The 13,500-nt window shown below is 33.6% G+C and overlaps 1 protein-coding gene across 4 annotated transcripts in view; it reads left to right on the top strand.

Annotated features, from left to right (window-relative positions):
• USP15 (ubiquitin specific peptidase 15) overlaps positions 1 to 13,500 on the top strand; it is a 136,698-nt gene that overhangs the window by 113,863 nt on the left and 9,335 nt on the right. For 3 of the 4 annotated variants that reach the window (XM_010841605.1, XM_010841604.1, XM_010841606.1), the window contains 12 exons: positions 1 to 153; positions 1,571 to 1,729; positions 1,808 to 2,032; positions 6,010 to 6,093; positions 6,184 to 6,278; positions 6,376 to 6,567; positions 7,458 to 7,573; positions 7,756 to 8,028; positions 8,423 to 8,493; positions 8,837 to 8,952; positions 9,561 to 9,710; positions 11,623 to 11,726. In XM_010841605.1, coding sequence (XP_010839907.1) covers positions 1 to 153; positions 1,571 to 1,729; positions 1,808 to 2,032; positions 6,010 to 6,093; positions 6,184 to 6,278; positions 6,376 to 6,567; positions 7,458 to 7,573; positions 7,756 to 8,028; positions 8,423 to 8,493; positions 8,837 to 8,952; positions 9,561 to 9,710; positions 11,623 to 11,726 — 1,738 coding nt within the window. Of the gene's footprint in view, positions 154 to 1,570; positions 1,730 to 1,807; positions 2,033 to 6,009; positions 6,094 to 6,183; positions 6,279 to 6,375; positions 6,568 to 7,457; positions 7,574 to 7,755; positions 8,029 to 8,422; positions 8,494 to 8,820; positions 8,953 to 9,560; positions 9,711 to 11,622; positions 11,727 to 13,500 lie in introns of those variants that run through there. The other variant, XM_010841607.1, reaches the window with a different exon arrangement.

Here is a 13,500-nt window from a genome sequence, read left to right as displayed (position 1 = left end):
CTTACTGAATATTTTCTGAATGATAAGTATCAAGAAGAACTGAATTTTGACAATCCCTTAGGAATGAGAGGTGAAATAGCTAAATCTTATGCTGAATTGATCAAGCAAATGTGGTCTGGAAAGTACAGCTATGTCACACCAAGAGCCTTTAAGGTTAGTATCTTAAATACATTTTCATCAAGTCCTTTTCACCCCCAAGAGCAAAGAATCATAGCTATTATAATGGTTTGTGGCCCTCCAGAGGGACTTAGCATATAAATAGATATGCAGCAAATAAAGTATTAAATTTTCAGGGTGGGGTACAGAACAGATGAGTTCTGGGAGATGGTAAAGGACATAAATAAAAGTTGAGAAATACAGGCATGGTTCAAAATGACGACAGACAGCAGTGAGCACTTGCAGATTGTTTTAGACTGCAGCATATCTCTAAGAAACCTACCTAAATATTTTATACAAATGTAAAGACTAAATTTGGGCATATCATTAAGCTCTAAGGACTCTTATTTTGAAAGTCATAAGTTTGAAAAATTACTGAAATTAGTCTGCAAAGCAAGCACTAAATATTGAGTATGGTGATGGTGGTAGTTTAGTCACTCATTCATGTCTGACTCTTACGACCCCGTGGACTGTAGCCCTCCAGGCTCCTCTGTCCATGGGATTCTCCAGGCAAGAATACTGGAGTGAGTTGCCATTTCCTCCTCCAGGAGCTCTTCCTAGCAGTTTTCAATCACTTTTTATACAACTTAAATGATATTCTTATAGGAAATCGACTGGACAACATTTTATTAACTGTATGCTGGTTCTTTTAAAAATAAATAGCAACAAAGCAGAAAAGCTCCTACATTTGTTCCTTAACTTTCCAGACTTTGGACCAACTGGTTTAGACAAATCATTCCTCAGCCTTTATCTGTAATTCCAGTTACTTTTCATTTTACAAGATGTCCTCATTTAAAATTACATTGTAAATAGGTCCTTGATACCTGACTTTTTTCTTTGACATTTCTTTTCAGTCTCATCAAAAAAATACTTAGCACTGCAATGACTAGAAAAAGTATGTATGAGCATGAATATTCCTTTTGTCTCTATGAGATTTATCCTCTTTAAACACAGAAGCTAAATGAGAGCACTGTAGTTTTCAAGTGACCCAAAAATGTTACTGAATTTTAAGTCTGTGTGTTGTGTGAGCTCAGTCATATTCGACACTTTGCGATCCCATAGACACCAGGCTTCCTCTGTACATGGAATCGCTTCCACTAAGAGCAAGTCTTTAGTGTTTCCCAATTCTTTGTACAAAACTGCAATGTTTTCTCATTGTTCTTTCCTCAGGTCAACGTTTCTTTTCTATTTTACACATTAGTTACCATTATTAAAATATTTTTAGATATGTAATTATTTATGTGTATTTATCCATATGTAATTATCATATCTGAAAACTAGCACAAAAGTGCCACAGGTTGATTTCAGGATTACAAATAAATTTTAGGAAGTAGATGAATTCACAGATATGGATTATCAGTTATAAATTTTTTAAATCCCTAGAACTGATTTTATAGTTTTGCTTTTCTTACAGACACAAGTAGGACGTTTTGCACCTCAGTTCTCTGGATACCAGCAGCAGGACTGTCAAGAACTATTAGCTTTCCTATTAGATGGACTACATGAGGATTTGAATAGAATTAGGAAAAAACCATATATACAATTAAAAGATGCTGATGGAAGACCAGATAAGGTAAATTTAATCATATTATTGTCACATTGTTACAATAATGTGATATCTCTGTGTAATGTGTGTCTGTTTTCCTTATAGGTAGTTGCTGAAGAAGCCTGGGAAAACCATTTAAAAAGAAATGACTCTATCATAGTAGATATATTTCATGGCCTTTTTAAATCAACTTTAGTTTGTCCGGAATGTGCTAAGATTTCAGTAACATTTGATCCTTTTTGTTACTTGACACTTCCATTGCCCATGAAGAAGGAACGTACCTTGGAAGTTTATTTAGTTAGAATGGATCCACTTACCAAACCTATGCAGGTAAGTAATGATTCTTTTCTTGGAATTTGTTAGTGCTGAGTCCTTATGCCTGAAGTACAATTCAGTAATAAACTTTTTTGCATAAGAGATTTTTATATGCTAAATACTTTGAAAATTAGTACAACTCATCATGTAAAAAAAAAAAATTCTCAAAGGCATTTTCTTATCGAAGAAAAATGAGAGGTTTGATTTTATAATATGGTTAGGAATATTAGCTTACAAAGATTAATAATATAGTATTATTTACCCAGTTTTCCAACTGGAACTTTCTTTAATCTTCAATGTAATTTTTTTCCTACTGGCCATTGGAAGTGAAACTAATATTTGCTGTACATTTTGATTCATGATATGATAAGACAATGGTATATTTAAAATACTTGTAATATTTAAGCATTTTAAGAATCTGGAAGAGAAGTGGAAATTAATTAGGGTAAGAATACTTGCTTCAGTAATGTTCTAATATTTTAACAGTTTGGTTAGTCTACACAAGAAGAGAAGAACTTTATTCTATACAAGAGCCCTGTGGTAGACCTTAATATCAATTGTCTGCCTGATTCCATTGCCTAGTGTTATAATTGGGTTATTTTACATTTTATGAAGCAAAGTACTACGTATTTTCCCTTTTTTAATCAGTTAATCCTTTTCTGACATTTGACCTACCCTAATAAAAGTATTTCCTTCCTTTTCTACCTTCTGTTCCCCTAAATTCTATTTTAACACCTACCAAATTTTTTTATGACCTTTGGTTTATTTTAAATTTTGTCCCCTAGACTGTGAATTCTTTGAAGAAAGGAACTTTGGAAATCTTTTTATTCCCAATCCTCATGACTTAGAAGTGTTCAAAAATTTTATTCATTCAAATATGTGTTGGGTACTTTCAGAGTATAAAACTCTGGTAAATAAAGTAAACATAGTTCATCCTTTAAAAAATTGTTTACTAAAATCCTAGTATAGGTTCCAGCCAGAAGTGCAGTTTTTTAGAGCGTATTAGTTATATTAGTCTGCTCAGGCCACCATAATGAAATACCACAGACTGAGTGACATAACAGAAATTTATTTTCCCACAGTTGGAGGCCGGAAATGGAAGAATATAGAGAACCAGCTTGGTGGTTTCTAATGCTGACTCTCTTCCTCACTTACAGATGGATGCCTCCTCAAATGCATCCTCACAGGGCAGGGAGATAGAGAGTGGGAACACAGGCTCTAGAGAAAAAGGAATTAGCGTGGTTAGCCCATCAGATGAGTTTCCCATCACTGAAGTTGATTTAAATTAAGAAGTTTGTTAGTAATTACATTGAATATGTATTATGTATTGAACTCACATACTATACAAGGTGTTGGATGTACAAAGGTATTCCTTGTCCTTGTTCTCAAGAAGTTCGTCATACAGTGTGAAGAGTTCTCTGACAGGGTGCTCGAGGAGTATACAGAAGGAATAACCTACCCAAACTGGCAGTGACGCCTGTGCTGAATCCTGAAGAATGATTAGGATTTAAGCACATGAAAATTGGCAATAAATACCAAGAGAGTGACACATACAAAGAAAGGGCTGAGGCAAAAGAGAACATGGCCCACTTCTGGAAACTACAGGTAGATAATATGGTAAACAGAAGCTAGATCACAAAGAAGCTTAATGTGCTATCACAAGAAGCTTGGACTTCATCCTAAAGACTAAAGGAACCATTAAAGCTTATTAAGTAAAGAGATGGTATGGTAGATTTGTGTTTCAGAAAGAACACTGGCTAGTGCAGAGATTGGATTGGAGAGGCTTAGATCAGATGTACTAAGTAAAAGGTTAAATAAAAGGTTTTTTTGTAGTGATGAGATGACAGATGACAAGGGTTTGGACTCTCAAGCTAAGTATCAGGATGGCAGGCAGGTAGAAGCCAGTTGAATATAGGAGTTGAAAATATATTAAGATATTCAAGTTTATGGGATTGGAAAACTGAGGAGAATGGTACTGCTTGTTTTACTGGAAGATATAGGAAGAAAGTTTTAAGAAGCAGCCTAATTTAGTATTGGATATGTTGATTTAACATGACTTAAATCTGTGTTAAGTATTGGACAAATTGAGAATCATGAGGAAAATTTGGGAGAAGTATCAATAAGCATTGACTTTATATGTGTAGACTAGAGGAGAGAGATCTATGCTTGAGAGATAAATTGAGTGGTGAACTCTATGAAGATGGTAGGGAATGTATTAGAAGGATGAGATAACTTAATTGATCATCTAAACCAGAGAAATTTGAAAAATGAAAAGGGCCATATTAATAATTATACCAAGACATGAGATTAACCCAGGACTGGCCAAAGCAAACTGGGATATATTGTCACCTAATCTAAGGAGAGCATATAGAATCAAGAAGGCTAAAGATAAAAGCCTGAAGGATTACACTAGAGGGTTAGTTCTTTCCTCAAGATTTGACCAAGGCATTAGAAAAGAATAAGATGTAGTAGTGTTGTAGGGAAAGGAAGATTTTGAAGGAGGCAGTGGTCAGCAGTCTTGCTACAGAGAGATAATAAAGACTGATAAAGACTTGGTTAAATGGTAACCTTGATCACAGGTTAAAGAGGTGAGGACAGAAGCCGGGAGTGGATTAATAAGTGAATGGGAGATAAGTTACAAGAGTGTGGACATTACTTTTAACAAGGCTATTTATGAATCAGAAGAGAAGGGGAGACAATTAGTGGAGAATTATTAAAAAGCAACGAGAGATGGTTTTGTTTTTTGAGACATTTCTGATTTTATAAGAGTTAAAAAGTAAAGTGAAAGTGTTAGTCGCTCAGTTGTGTCCAACTCTTTGCAGCCCCATGGACTGTAGCCCACCAGGCTCCTCTGTCCATGGAATTCTCCAGGCAAGAATACTGGAGTGGGTAGCCATTGCCTTCTCTGGGAGATCTTCCCATCCCAGGGATAAACTTGGGTCTCCTGCATTTCAGGTGGATTCTTTACTGTCTGAGCCACCAAGATAAAATGAAATAAAGGATAATTGCTGAGTTTATGTTCTAGAGGAGTCAGAAGAGAATATATAGATGCCAGGGTTAGTCTTTTTTTTGTTTGTTTTAAGCTGCAAAGCATTTTTTTTTAATTGTTTGCATCTTTTTAAACCACTTTTAGAATGGGAAGAGTACCACCTGATTCCCTTTCCTTGTATCAAAAGAGACAGAGAAAAGGACTTTTTAGACTCAGGTTTACAGGGGAAACAATAAGTTGGAGATTTTCCTATCGCCTAGGCTGTTTTCTCACTCAAATAGGTATTCTGCTGATAGTGAGAGGAGTAATGGTGAAATAGGAAGCCTAAGAAATAGTGACGATTTTAAATAGTTATTGAGAGAAATATGAGAATAAGCAAATAAAGGAGACAGAAGAATTTCTGGCTAGGATTGAAGGATCCATTGAGATTGGGCACTGTGAGTTTGTAGTACAAACACCAGTCTGTAAAGTTGGGCAATTTACTCCGGCATATCTAAACAACTCTAAGAAAGTATAGCAAGAATAAAATTGAATAGCTGAATAATAAAGTAGTTAAAAGTTTTTGCAGTGGAATGAAGGGATAAATCATGGGGATGGAAGGGCATGGAGATATTAAGGAGCCAGTGGAAAAAACTGAGAGTTAAAAGGACTAGATATCTCAGTGCAAGCCAAGAATAGGAAAGAATGGGTCTCCAGGAAAAATAAATAGTGTTTAGACAGTTAAGAGTTTAAGGTATCAGGTGGAAAAGGAGATGGCAAGGTCTGAGACGTGAACCATGGTTAAATGCAAGTGTAGGCCTTTGAATTGAGCAGTGAAGGAATAATAAGGCTAAGATAAACTGTCCACATGGACTTTGTCACCCAGGACAATGGCAAGATCGGAGACAGACACTGTGAGCCAAATGCCAAGTGAATGTGAGGAAGCAACCAGAAGGTTAGTCTCACTAGTGAGTATTTTTTCCAAAGTAATAAAGTCATTGCAATTTTCTTTTTTGTTTTTTAGTACAAAGTGGTTGTCCCCAAAATTGGAAACATACTTGATCTTTGTACAGCATTGTCTCTTTTGTCAGGCGTACCTGCAGATAAGGTAGGATGTTTCTGGGTTTAAAGTAGGTAAATTGGAGTTTAGTTTTTCACTGTTGTAAACCCTGCTTAATAGAAATTTATTTCCTTTTAGATGATAGTTACTGATATATACAATCATAGATTTCACAGAATATTTGCAATGGATGAAAATCTTAGTAGTATTATGGAACGTGATGATATTTATGTGTAAGTATGAAATTCATTGCACAAATATTTCTTGAGAAAAAAATGAAAGGAAATATCATAAAATTTTCAAAGTTTACAGTCAGTTTTATCCTTGCAGGTTTGAGATTAACATAAATAGGACAGAAGATACAGAGCATGTGATTATTCCTGTTTGCCTGAGAGAAAAATTTAGACACTCAAGTTACACCCACCATACTGGTTCTTCACTTTTTGGTCAGCCTTTTCTTATGGCTATTCCACGAAACAATACTGAAGATAAACTCTATAATCTTTTGCTTGTGAGAATGTGGTAAGTGCCAAACAGTTCTGCATTAACAAAATAAAATATTAAATAGCTAATAAAAGCAAACATGCAAGGTACTATCAGAACATAATTAGTCATCTATATTATCTTTGTTTAGACAGGTAGCAGTGTAAGAAATCAAATTATAGGCTAATCAGTTTCTTGATCATGTGAAACGCTTCACTGAGATAATTTCAAATACAGGAAGCATAAATTCTCTTTGTTGCTTTACACCAAAAGTTTATAGTTGGAAGAAAATAGTTTATCATGTATGCACTTTGAAATCATAACAAATGTCTTATGCTTCATTTCTTTATACACAGCGCTCATACTGATAACAAGAACTCATAATAATAAATAGTTTTATTTAAAAGGATAAGCTTTTATGGTTCTTTCTTTTGTAAGGCAACATCTTTTTGAATTGAACCTTGGTTTGAATTAGAGTAATTAAGAATGCCATTTACTCCCTTTCTTTTATCTGTTATAACTGACATATTTAGTATTCTTTCTTGCATACCTGTTTTAATCATTATAGTCCCATAACCCATATGTAAAGATCACATTACAATCTGTAAGTGGTCTTAGCGTACTATATATATACATCATCTAAATGAGAATCTTTATAAAATAATTTTATGAAATTATTTCCCACAAACTTTTAACATAAAAGAGGAAGATGTTAAAACCCTAGAAGTAACAAATTAACTTTTTTTTTTTAAGACAGCCAGACACAGATGATTATGGTACCATACCTTGAGCCTGAATTTATCATTGAATCCACTAAATGACCACTGTTAATTGCATTTTGAAGTTTTGTTTTATTGAAAGAATGGAAAACTTTTCTAAGTTTTTACCTTAGTAGAACTGAACTTGTTTGATTTCTGATTTTATTTCAGCCGATATGTCAAAATATCTACTGACACTGAAGACACTGAAGGATCCCTACACTGCTGTAAGGACCAAAATATTAATGGGAATGGCCCAAATGGCATCCATGAAGAAGGCTCACCAAGTAAGATTTATGTATTAAATTGTAAAATTTTCTCTTGGGTTATTGCTGCAGAGGGAAATTAAGAGGATGAGGATTAAGGAACCTAACAATATCTGCAAGCCTGGGGGGGAAAATGTTCATATCAATAAGTATTAATAATATAGCATTGGGTTTGTATAAAGATTTCTAATATCTAATATTAGGTGAAATGGAAACAGATGAGCCAGATGATGAATCCAGCCAGGATCAAGAACTGCCCTCCGAGAATGAGAACAGTCAGTCGGAAGATTCAGTTGGAGGAGATAATGATTCTGAAAATGGATTATGTACTGAAGAAACTTGCAGAGGTCAACTCACGGGACACAAAAAGCGATTGTTTACATTCCAGTTCAACAACTTAGGCAATACTGATATCAACTACATCAAAGATGATACCAGGCATATAAGATTTGATGATAGGCAGCTTAGGTTAGATGGTAAGTATTTGTGGAAAATGACTTAAACACTAAACTGACCAAAGTGTGTTGGGGGTTTTTTTTTGGTTTTTTTTGAGGTGAAACCTTGAAATTCAACACTGTCCTAGGAAGTAACATTTACTTATCTATCTACATGTTTAAATAAAAAGCCTTCATTTCTAAGTATACTAAAACATGTCAGCATGTATTAAATGAAGATTGGACTTACGCTTAAGTTTTGTATCTTTTTAAAAATATTTTAATGGCTTGGAAATAGCAAATTACCCTGATCACCCCGTACAGCAATCTCTCTATTCTGCTATATATCTTAAAATGTATTATTTTATATCTTAAAATATATTAACTCAATATAGCATATTAAATCTTAAAGAAAAAAATATGTTTTCCACCTTAGAAAGGTCTTTCCTTGCTTTGGATTGGGATCCTGATTTGAAAAAAAGATATTTTGATGAAAATGCTGCTGAGGTAAGTCATCACTCATTCCTTCTTTCTCTTTTCCATATTGATCACACTGTTTTGTTACACTCTTTTTCTTCTACCAAATATGTTTATTTTGCAATTTTAAAAATGGTTATGTGTTAAAAGACAAAAGGTTCATCTTCTTTGAACCTACTATTTAAACTTCCTGATTGTCTGTATAGGTATGTATACAAGAAGTGTTAGAAATACTGTAAATGTCAGCTGAAATAAGCTTTTGATTTATTTTAGAACATTTAGGAGTTTTTCATGACTATTCATAGTAATATGATATCACTAAAATTAGTTTTGTTTCATTTGTTTTCTTAACTCAAGAAATACTTCTCTTTAGGATTTTGAAAAACATGAAAGTGTGGAATACAAACCTCCTAAAAAACCCTTTGTGAAATTAAAAGATTGCATTGAGCTTTTTACGACAAAAGAAAAGCTAGGTGCTGAAGATCCCTGGTAAGAGACAAAATTAAATAATTGTTTCTAATTATTTTTTAAGGATATATACTGATGTATGTGCTACCTCAAATTGAAAAAGTAATAGTTAAATTCCCTTTGATATTTTAAACAATAAGCATTTGTTTATATGCTAATAATATATTAAGAATGAAAATGTCTTTAAAGTTTATAATGTTAAGTTTTAATCTTGTTTTAGTATATTTTCTATAATAGCTCTTTTACTATGAATAATTCATTTTAGTTACATTTTTCCAGGAACTTTTAGCTGTGGAGGTATTCCAACAGAAGCTTTTTTAGGAAAATCACAATATCTTTTGTGTTGTTACTAATTTGAGTCCAGAAAGTCTCAAGATTTTTCTAATACCTTTATTTCAGCACAGTTTTGCTACATCCATGTTTTTTTAGCTTACTAAAATGTAAATAATCTAGCCCTCATTATTTCTTTGAATACTTATTTACTACTCATTTTCACTACTTAAATCTATTTGAAACATATATTGATTAAAAATAACAAGTTCCTGTCAGTCTTTTACATATTAGGCATTACCTGATATTACCTCTGACATTATCTCTACTAAGCTTTAAATCTTTCTGTATATATTTAGGTATTGTCCCAATTGTAAAGAACATCAGCAAGCCACAAAGAAATTGGATTTATGGTCTCTGCCTCCAGTACTTGTGGTACATCTCAAGCGATTTTCTTATAGTCGATACATGAGAGACAAGTTGGATACCTTAGTTGATTTTCCTATCAAGTAAGTTCTGATTGAACTTAATAAACCTTGGGCACCTCTAACTTTTTTTAACATCACTCCCAAATTATAGGTGTTTTTTTTATTTATTTTTACACGTAGTTGACTTTAAATATTATGTGGATTCAGGTGTAAGGTATAGTGATTTGATAATTTTATACATTACACAGCATACAAAGTTACTATAATATTAGCCGTACTTTCTGTGCTATACATTAAGTCCTTTTGACTTATTGTATATCTAAATCCTTTTCACCTATTTTACCCATCCTCCCACCCGTCTTCCCCTTTGGCAACCACAAGATTGTTCTCTGTATCTGTGAGTCTGTTTCTATTCTGTTATATTTGTTCATTTGTTTTGTTTTAGATCCAGTCTCAGTTTTCCAGTGTATTTTTGGGGTTGTTCTAGCAATTTGTATGGATTAGTAACAATTTTTATTCCTTAAGAGATCTTTCAAAGGACAAAGAGAAAATACATTTAAAAAAAAAAAGTAAAACTTATTTTATGTTACATTATCTTTTGAGTTCACTGGCCCTGTTTGTAAATCTAAGATACTTCATGGGATCTTAGTGGTTTTGTTTTCATCATTAATCCTCCATTATTCCTAAATGCATTTTTAAAAAAACTAATGTGAAAACTGAATAGTGGAATTGTTTAGAAGGCAGATGATCAGTAGAGTAATAAGTCATTCCTATTGTCATCTTTTGGTTTTCTTATTTCAGTGTCCAGAGTAAGTCATCCTATTTGTAAAAATATATAAAGAAGTCTATATACAGCATATCAGTAGTCTTTTTTTATTCTTAAATTACAATCATTGAGAATTCAGATGGACAAAAAGAGAATAATGTATCTTCATTCATGGAGTCCAGGAAGGACTTCATTACACCCTGTTTTGTAAAAACACCATGCTGCTCTCCCATTTTCCTGAAAAAAAAATGGCAGTATTCTTTCATATTTCATAATATTGGCATACCAAATTTACTTATTACAGTTTGTAAGTAAACAGATACTGAAGACAGGTGTTGTATATGCATGCAGAGGTGACTGGAAGGAAATAAATAATGTAATACTGAAAACATTCTCTGGATTGCTTATTCTAATCCATGTTTATAAATTTAAAATTGAAAATGTTTTGCAATTATAGAATAAAAATGCTTATTTTCTCTTTAACAAAACAAAATTATGAGCCATCAAACTTTTCAAGAATACAGCATTTTGAAAATACGAGTAAAAAAAGAAACAAGAGTAATGATAAGCTAAATCTATTAGAGATCTATTTGAAATTTAGAATTGTTATTGCTTTTTAATTATACAAATATAAAAAGAATAACCAGAAAAAAAGATAAACTATAAAATGGTCGTATTCCAGTTTTGTGTGTGATAAATTATAAACAGCTGGTTGTATTTCAGAGAATGTTGCCCATTTAGGATGCATAGGTCATCAAAACCTGGAAAACAGAATAGATATTGGGGTTATATTTAAATATATTTTATATTCAAATTAGGATACAATTTCTAAGAAAGTTTTTTTTCACTATCCCTTTATTCTTCCTTAAATAAATAATTTCTGAAAATGACTTTAAAAAATAACCCACATGATAAATGGTGATGTCTATAATTCCTCTTATACTAAGAAATGTATTAGCATGAAAATACTAATCTGAATACAAACGATCAGTGGAGAATTTTTAAATTCTCTCAATCCCTAAGAAAATTTTTGCTGAAACACTCAAATCTCAAGGGTATTTGTATAATTTTATAGTTATTTGGCCCTTAGTAATTTCTTTAATGAGATATATGTGTGTGTGTGTATAGGAGTATATTTAAATGAGAGTCAAACAACACTGACTGAAGAGTAAAATTTCGTTACATTTAGGGGAAACATAAAATTAACTTGATCTCTTTTTTAAACAGTGATTTGGATATGTCAGAATTCCTAATTAATCCAAATGCAGGTCCTTGCCGCTATAATTTGATTGCCGTTTCCAACCACTATGGAGGAATGGGAGGAGGACACTGTAAGTAGATAATTTACTTTTTTACTAAAGTCATGATGTTTAATAACGCCAGACTTTTTTCCTTAAAATATTTATTACTTCTTAAAAGAAAAATGTGAGATGTGTCTTACACAGTAGATACTGTGTCTACATCAGTAGATATTGATTAATGAATGAATCAGCTTTTGAAACTCTTTTTCTTTTTTTAACATTAAGAGAAGAGGATTGAGTTAATCATACTCCTCAGAGCACAGGAAATCACCGGTCCGTTCAGGGCTCCTGTCCTTCGCCTTCTCCTCCTCCTCCCCTTTCTAACATGTTTGTTGTATGCGCTCTCACAAATCACACATCATTGTTAATTTATATGATTGTTGCTCTGCTGTAGAGTTTACTCTTCTCTCTTGACACTTAAGACTTCTCCATATTACTTGTGTCAATTTAATTCATTGCTTCTAACCACTCATGACTTACATCTACCATATTCTCTCTTTTCACTTCACGGTGGACATCCACATTAACTTTAACTTTCTACCATTTGGAGAACAGTAAACATCATTGTTTTTAGTCTCCTATGTGAGAATTTCTTTGAGCTACATACTCAGATATAAGATTGCTGGGTTGGAGTAAAGTACTGTGAACGGCACTCCAGGATGATTATACCAATCTGTGCTCTCCAGTTGATAGGTTTTTCTGAAGAACCATCATTGTATTCTGGGGTAAATCCTATTCATTAAATATTTTTTTTAATATACTCAGTTGGATTTGGTTAGTTTTGTTTAGGATTAAATAAAATTTAATTCGTGTCTGAAATGATATTATAGTTTTTTTTTAGTTGTTCTTTCATTAGCAATTCAGTCACTCAGTCATGTCCGACTCTTTGCGACCCCATGAACTGCAGCACTCCAGGCCTCCCTGTCCATCACCAACTCCCGGAGTTTACCCAAACTCATGTCCATTGAGTCAGTGATGCCATCCAACCATCTCATCCTCTGTCGTCCCTTTCTCCTCCTGCCTTCAATCTTTCCCAGCATCAGGGTCTTTTCAAATGAGTCAGCTCTTTACATTGGATGGCCAAAATATTGGCGTTTCAGCTTCAACATCAGTCCTTCCAGTGAACACCCAGGACTGATCTCCTTTAGGATGGACTAGTTGGATTTCCTTGCAGTCCAAGGGACTCTCAAGAGTCTTTTCCAACACCACAGTTCAAAAGCATCAGTTCTTCTGCACTCAACTATCTTTATAGTCCAACTCTCACATCCATACATGACTACTGGAAAAACCGTAGCCTTGACTAGCAGACCTTTGTTGACAAAGTAATGTCTCTGCTTTTTAAGATGCTGTCTAGGTTGGTCGTAACTTTCCTTCCAAGGAGTAAGCGTCTTTTAATTTCATGGCTGCAATCACCATCTGCAGTGATTTTGGAGCCCCAAAAAATAAAGTCAGCCACTGTTTCCCCATCTATTTGCTATGAAGTGATGGGACCAGATGCCATGATCTTAGTTTTCCAAATGTTGAGCTTTAAGCCAACTTTTTCACTCTCCTCTTTAACTTTCATCAAGAGGCTTTTGAGTTCCTCTTCACTTTCTGCCATAAGGGTGGTGTCATCTGCATATCTGAGGTTACTGATATTTCTCCCTGCAATCTTGATTCCAGCTTGTGTTTCTTCCAGTCCAGTGTTTCTCATGATGTACTCTGCATAGAAGTTAAATAAGCAGGGTGACAATATACAGCCTTGATGTACTCCTTTTCCTATTTGGTACCAGTCTGTTGTTCCATGTCCAGTTCTAACTGCTGT

This window comes from Bison bison, unplaced genomic scaffold (genome assembly GCF_000754665.1).
Source record: "Bison bison bison isolate TAMUID 2011002044 unplaced genomic scaffold, Bison_UMD1.0 scf7180017864163, whole genome shotgun sequence".
NCBI lineage: Eukaryota > Metazoa > Chordata > Mammalia > Artiodactyla > Bovidae > Bison > Bison bison.
Note: the sequence above shows the minus strand (reverse complement) of the source record. Positions and strands in the feature narration are given on the sequence as shown.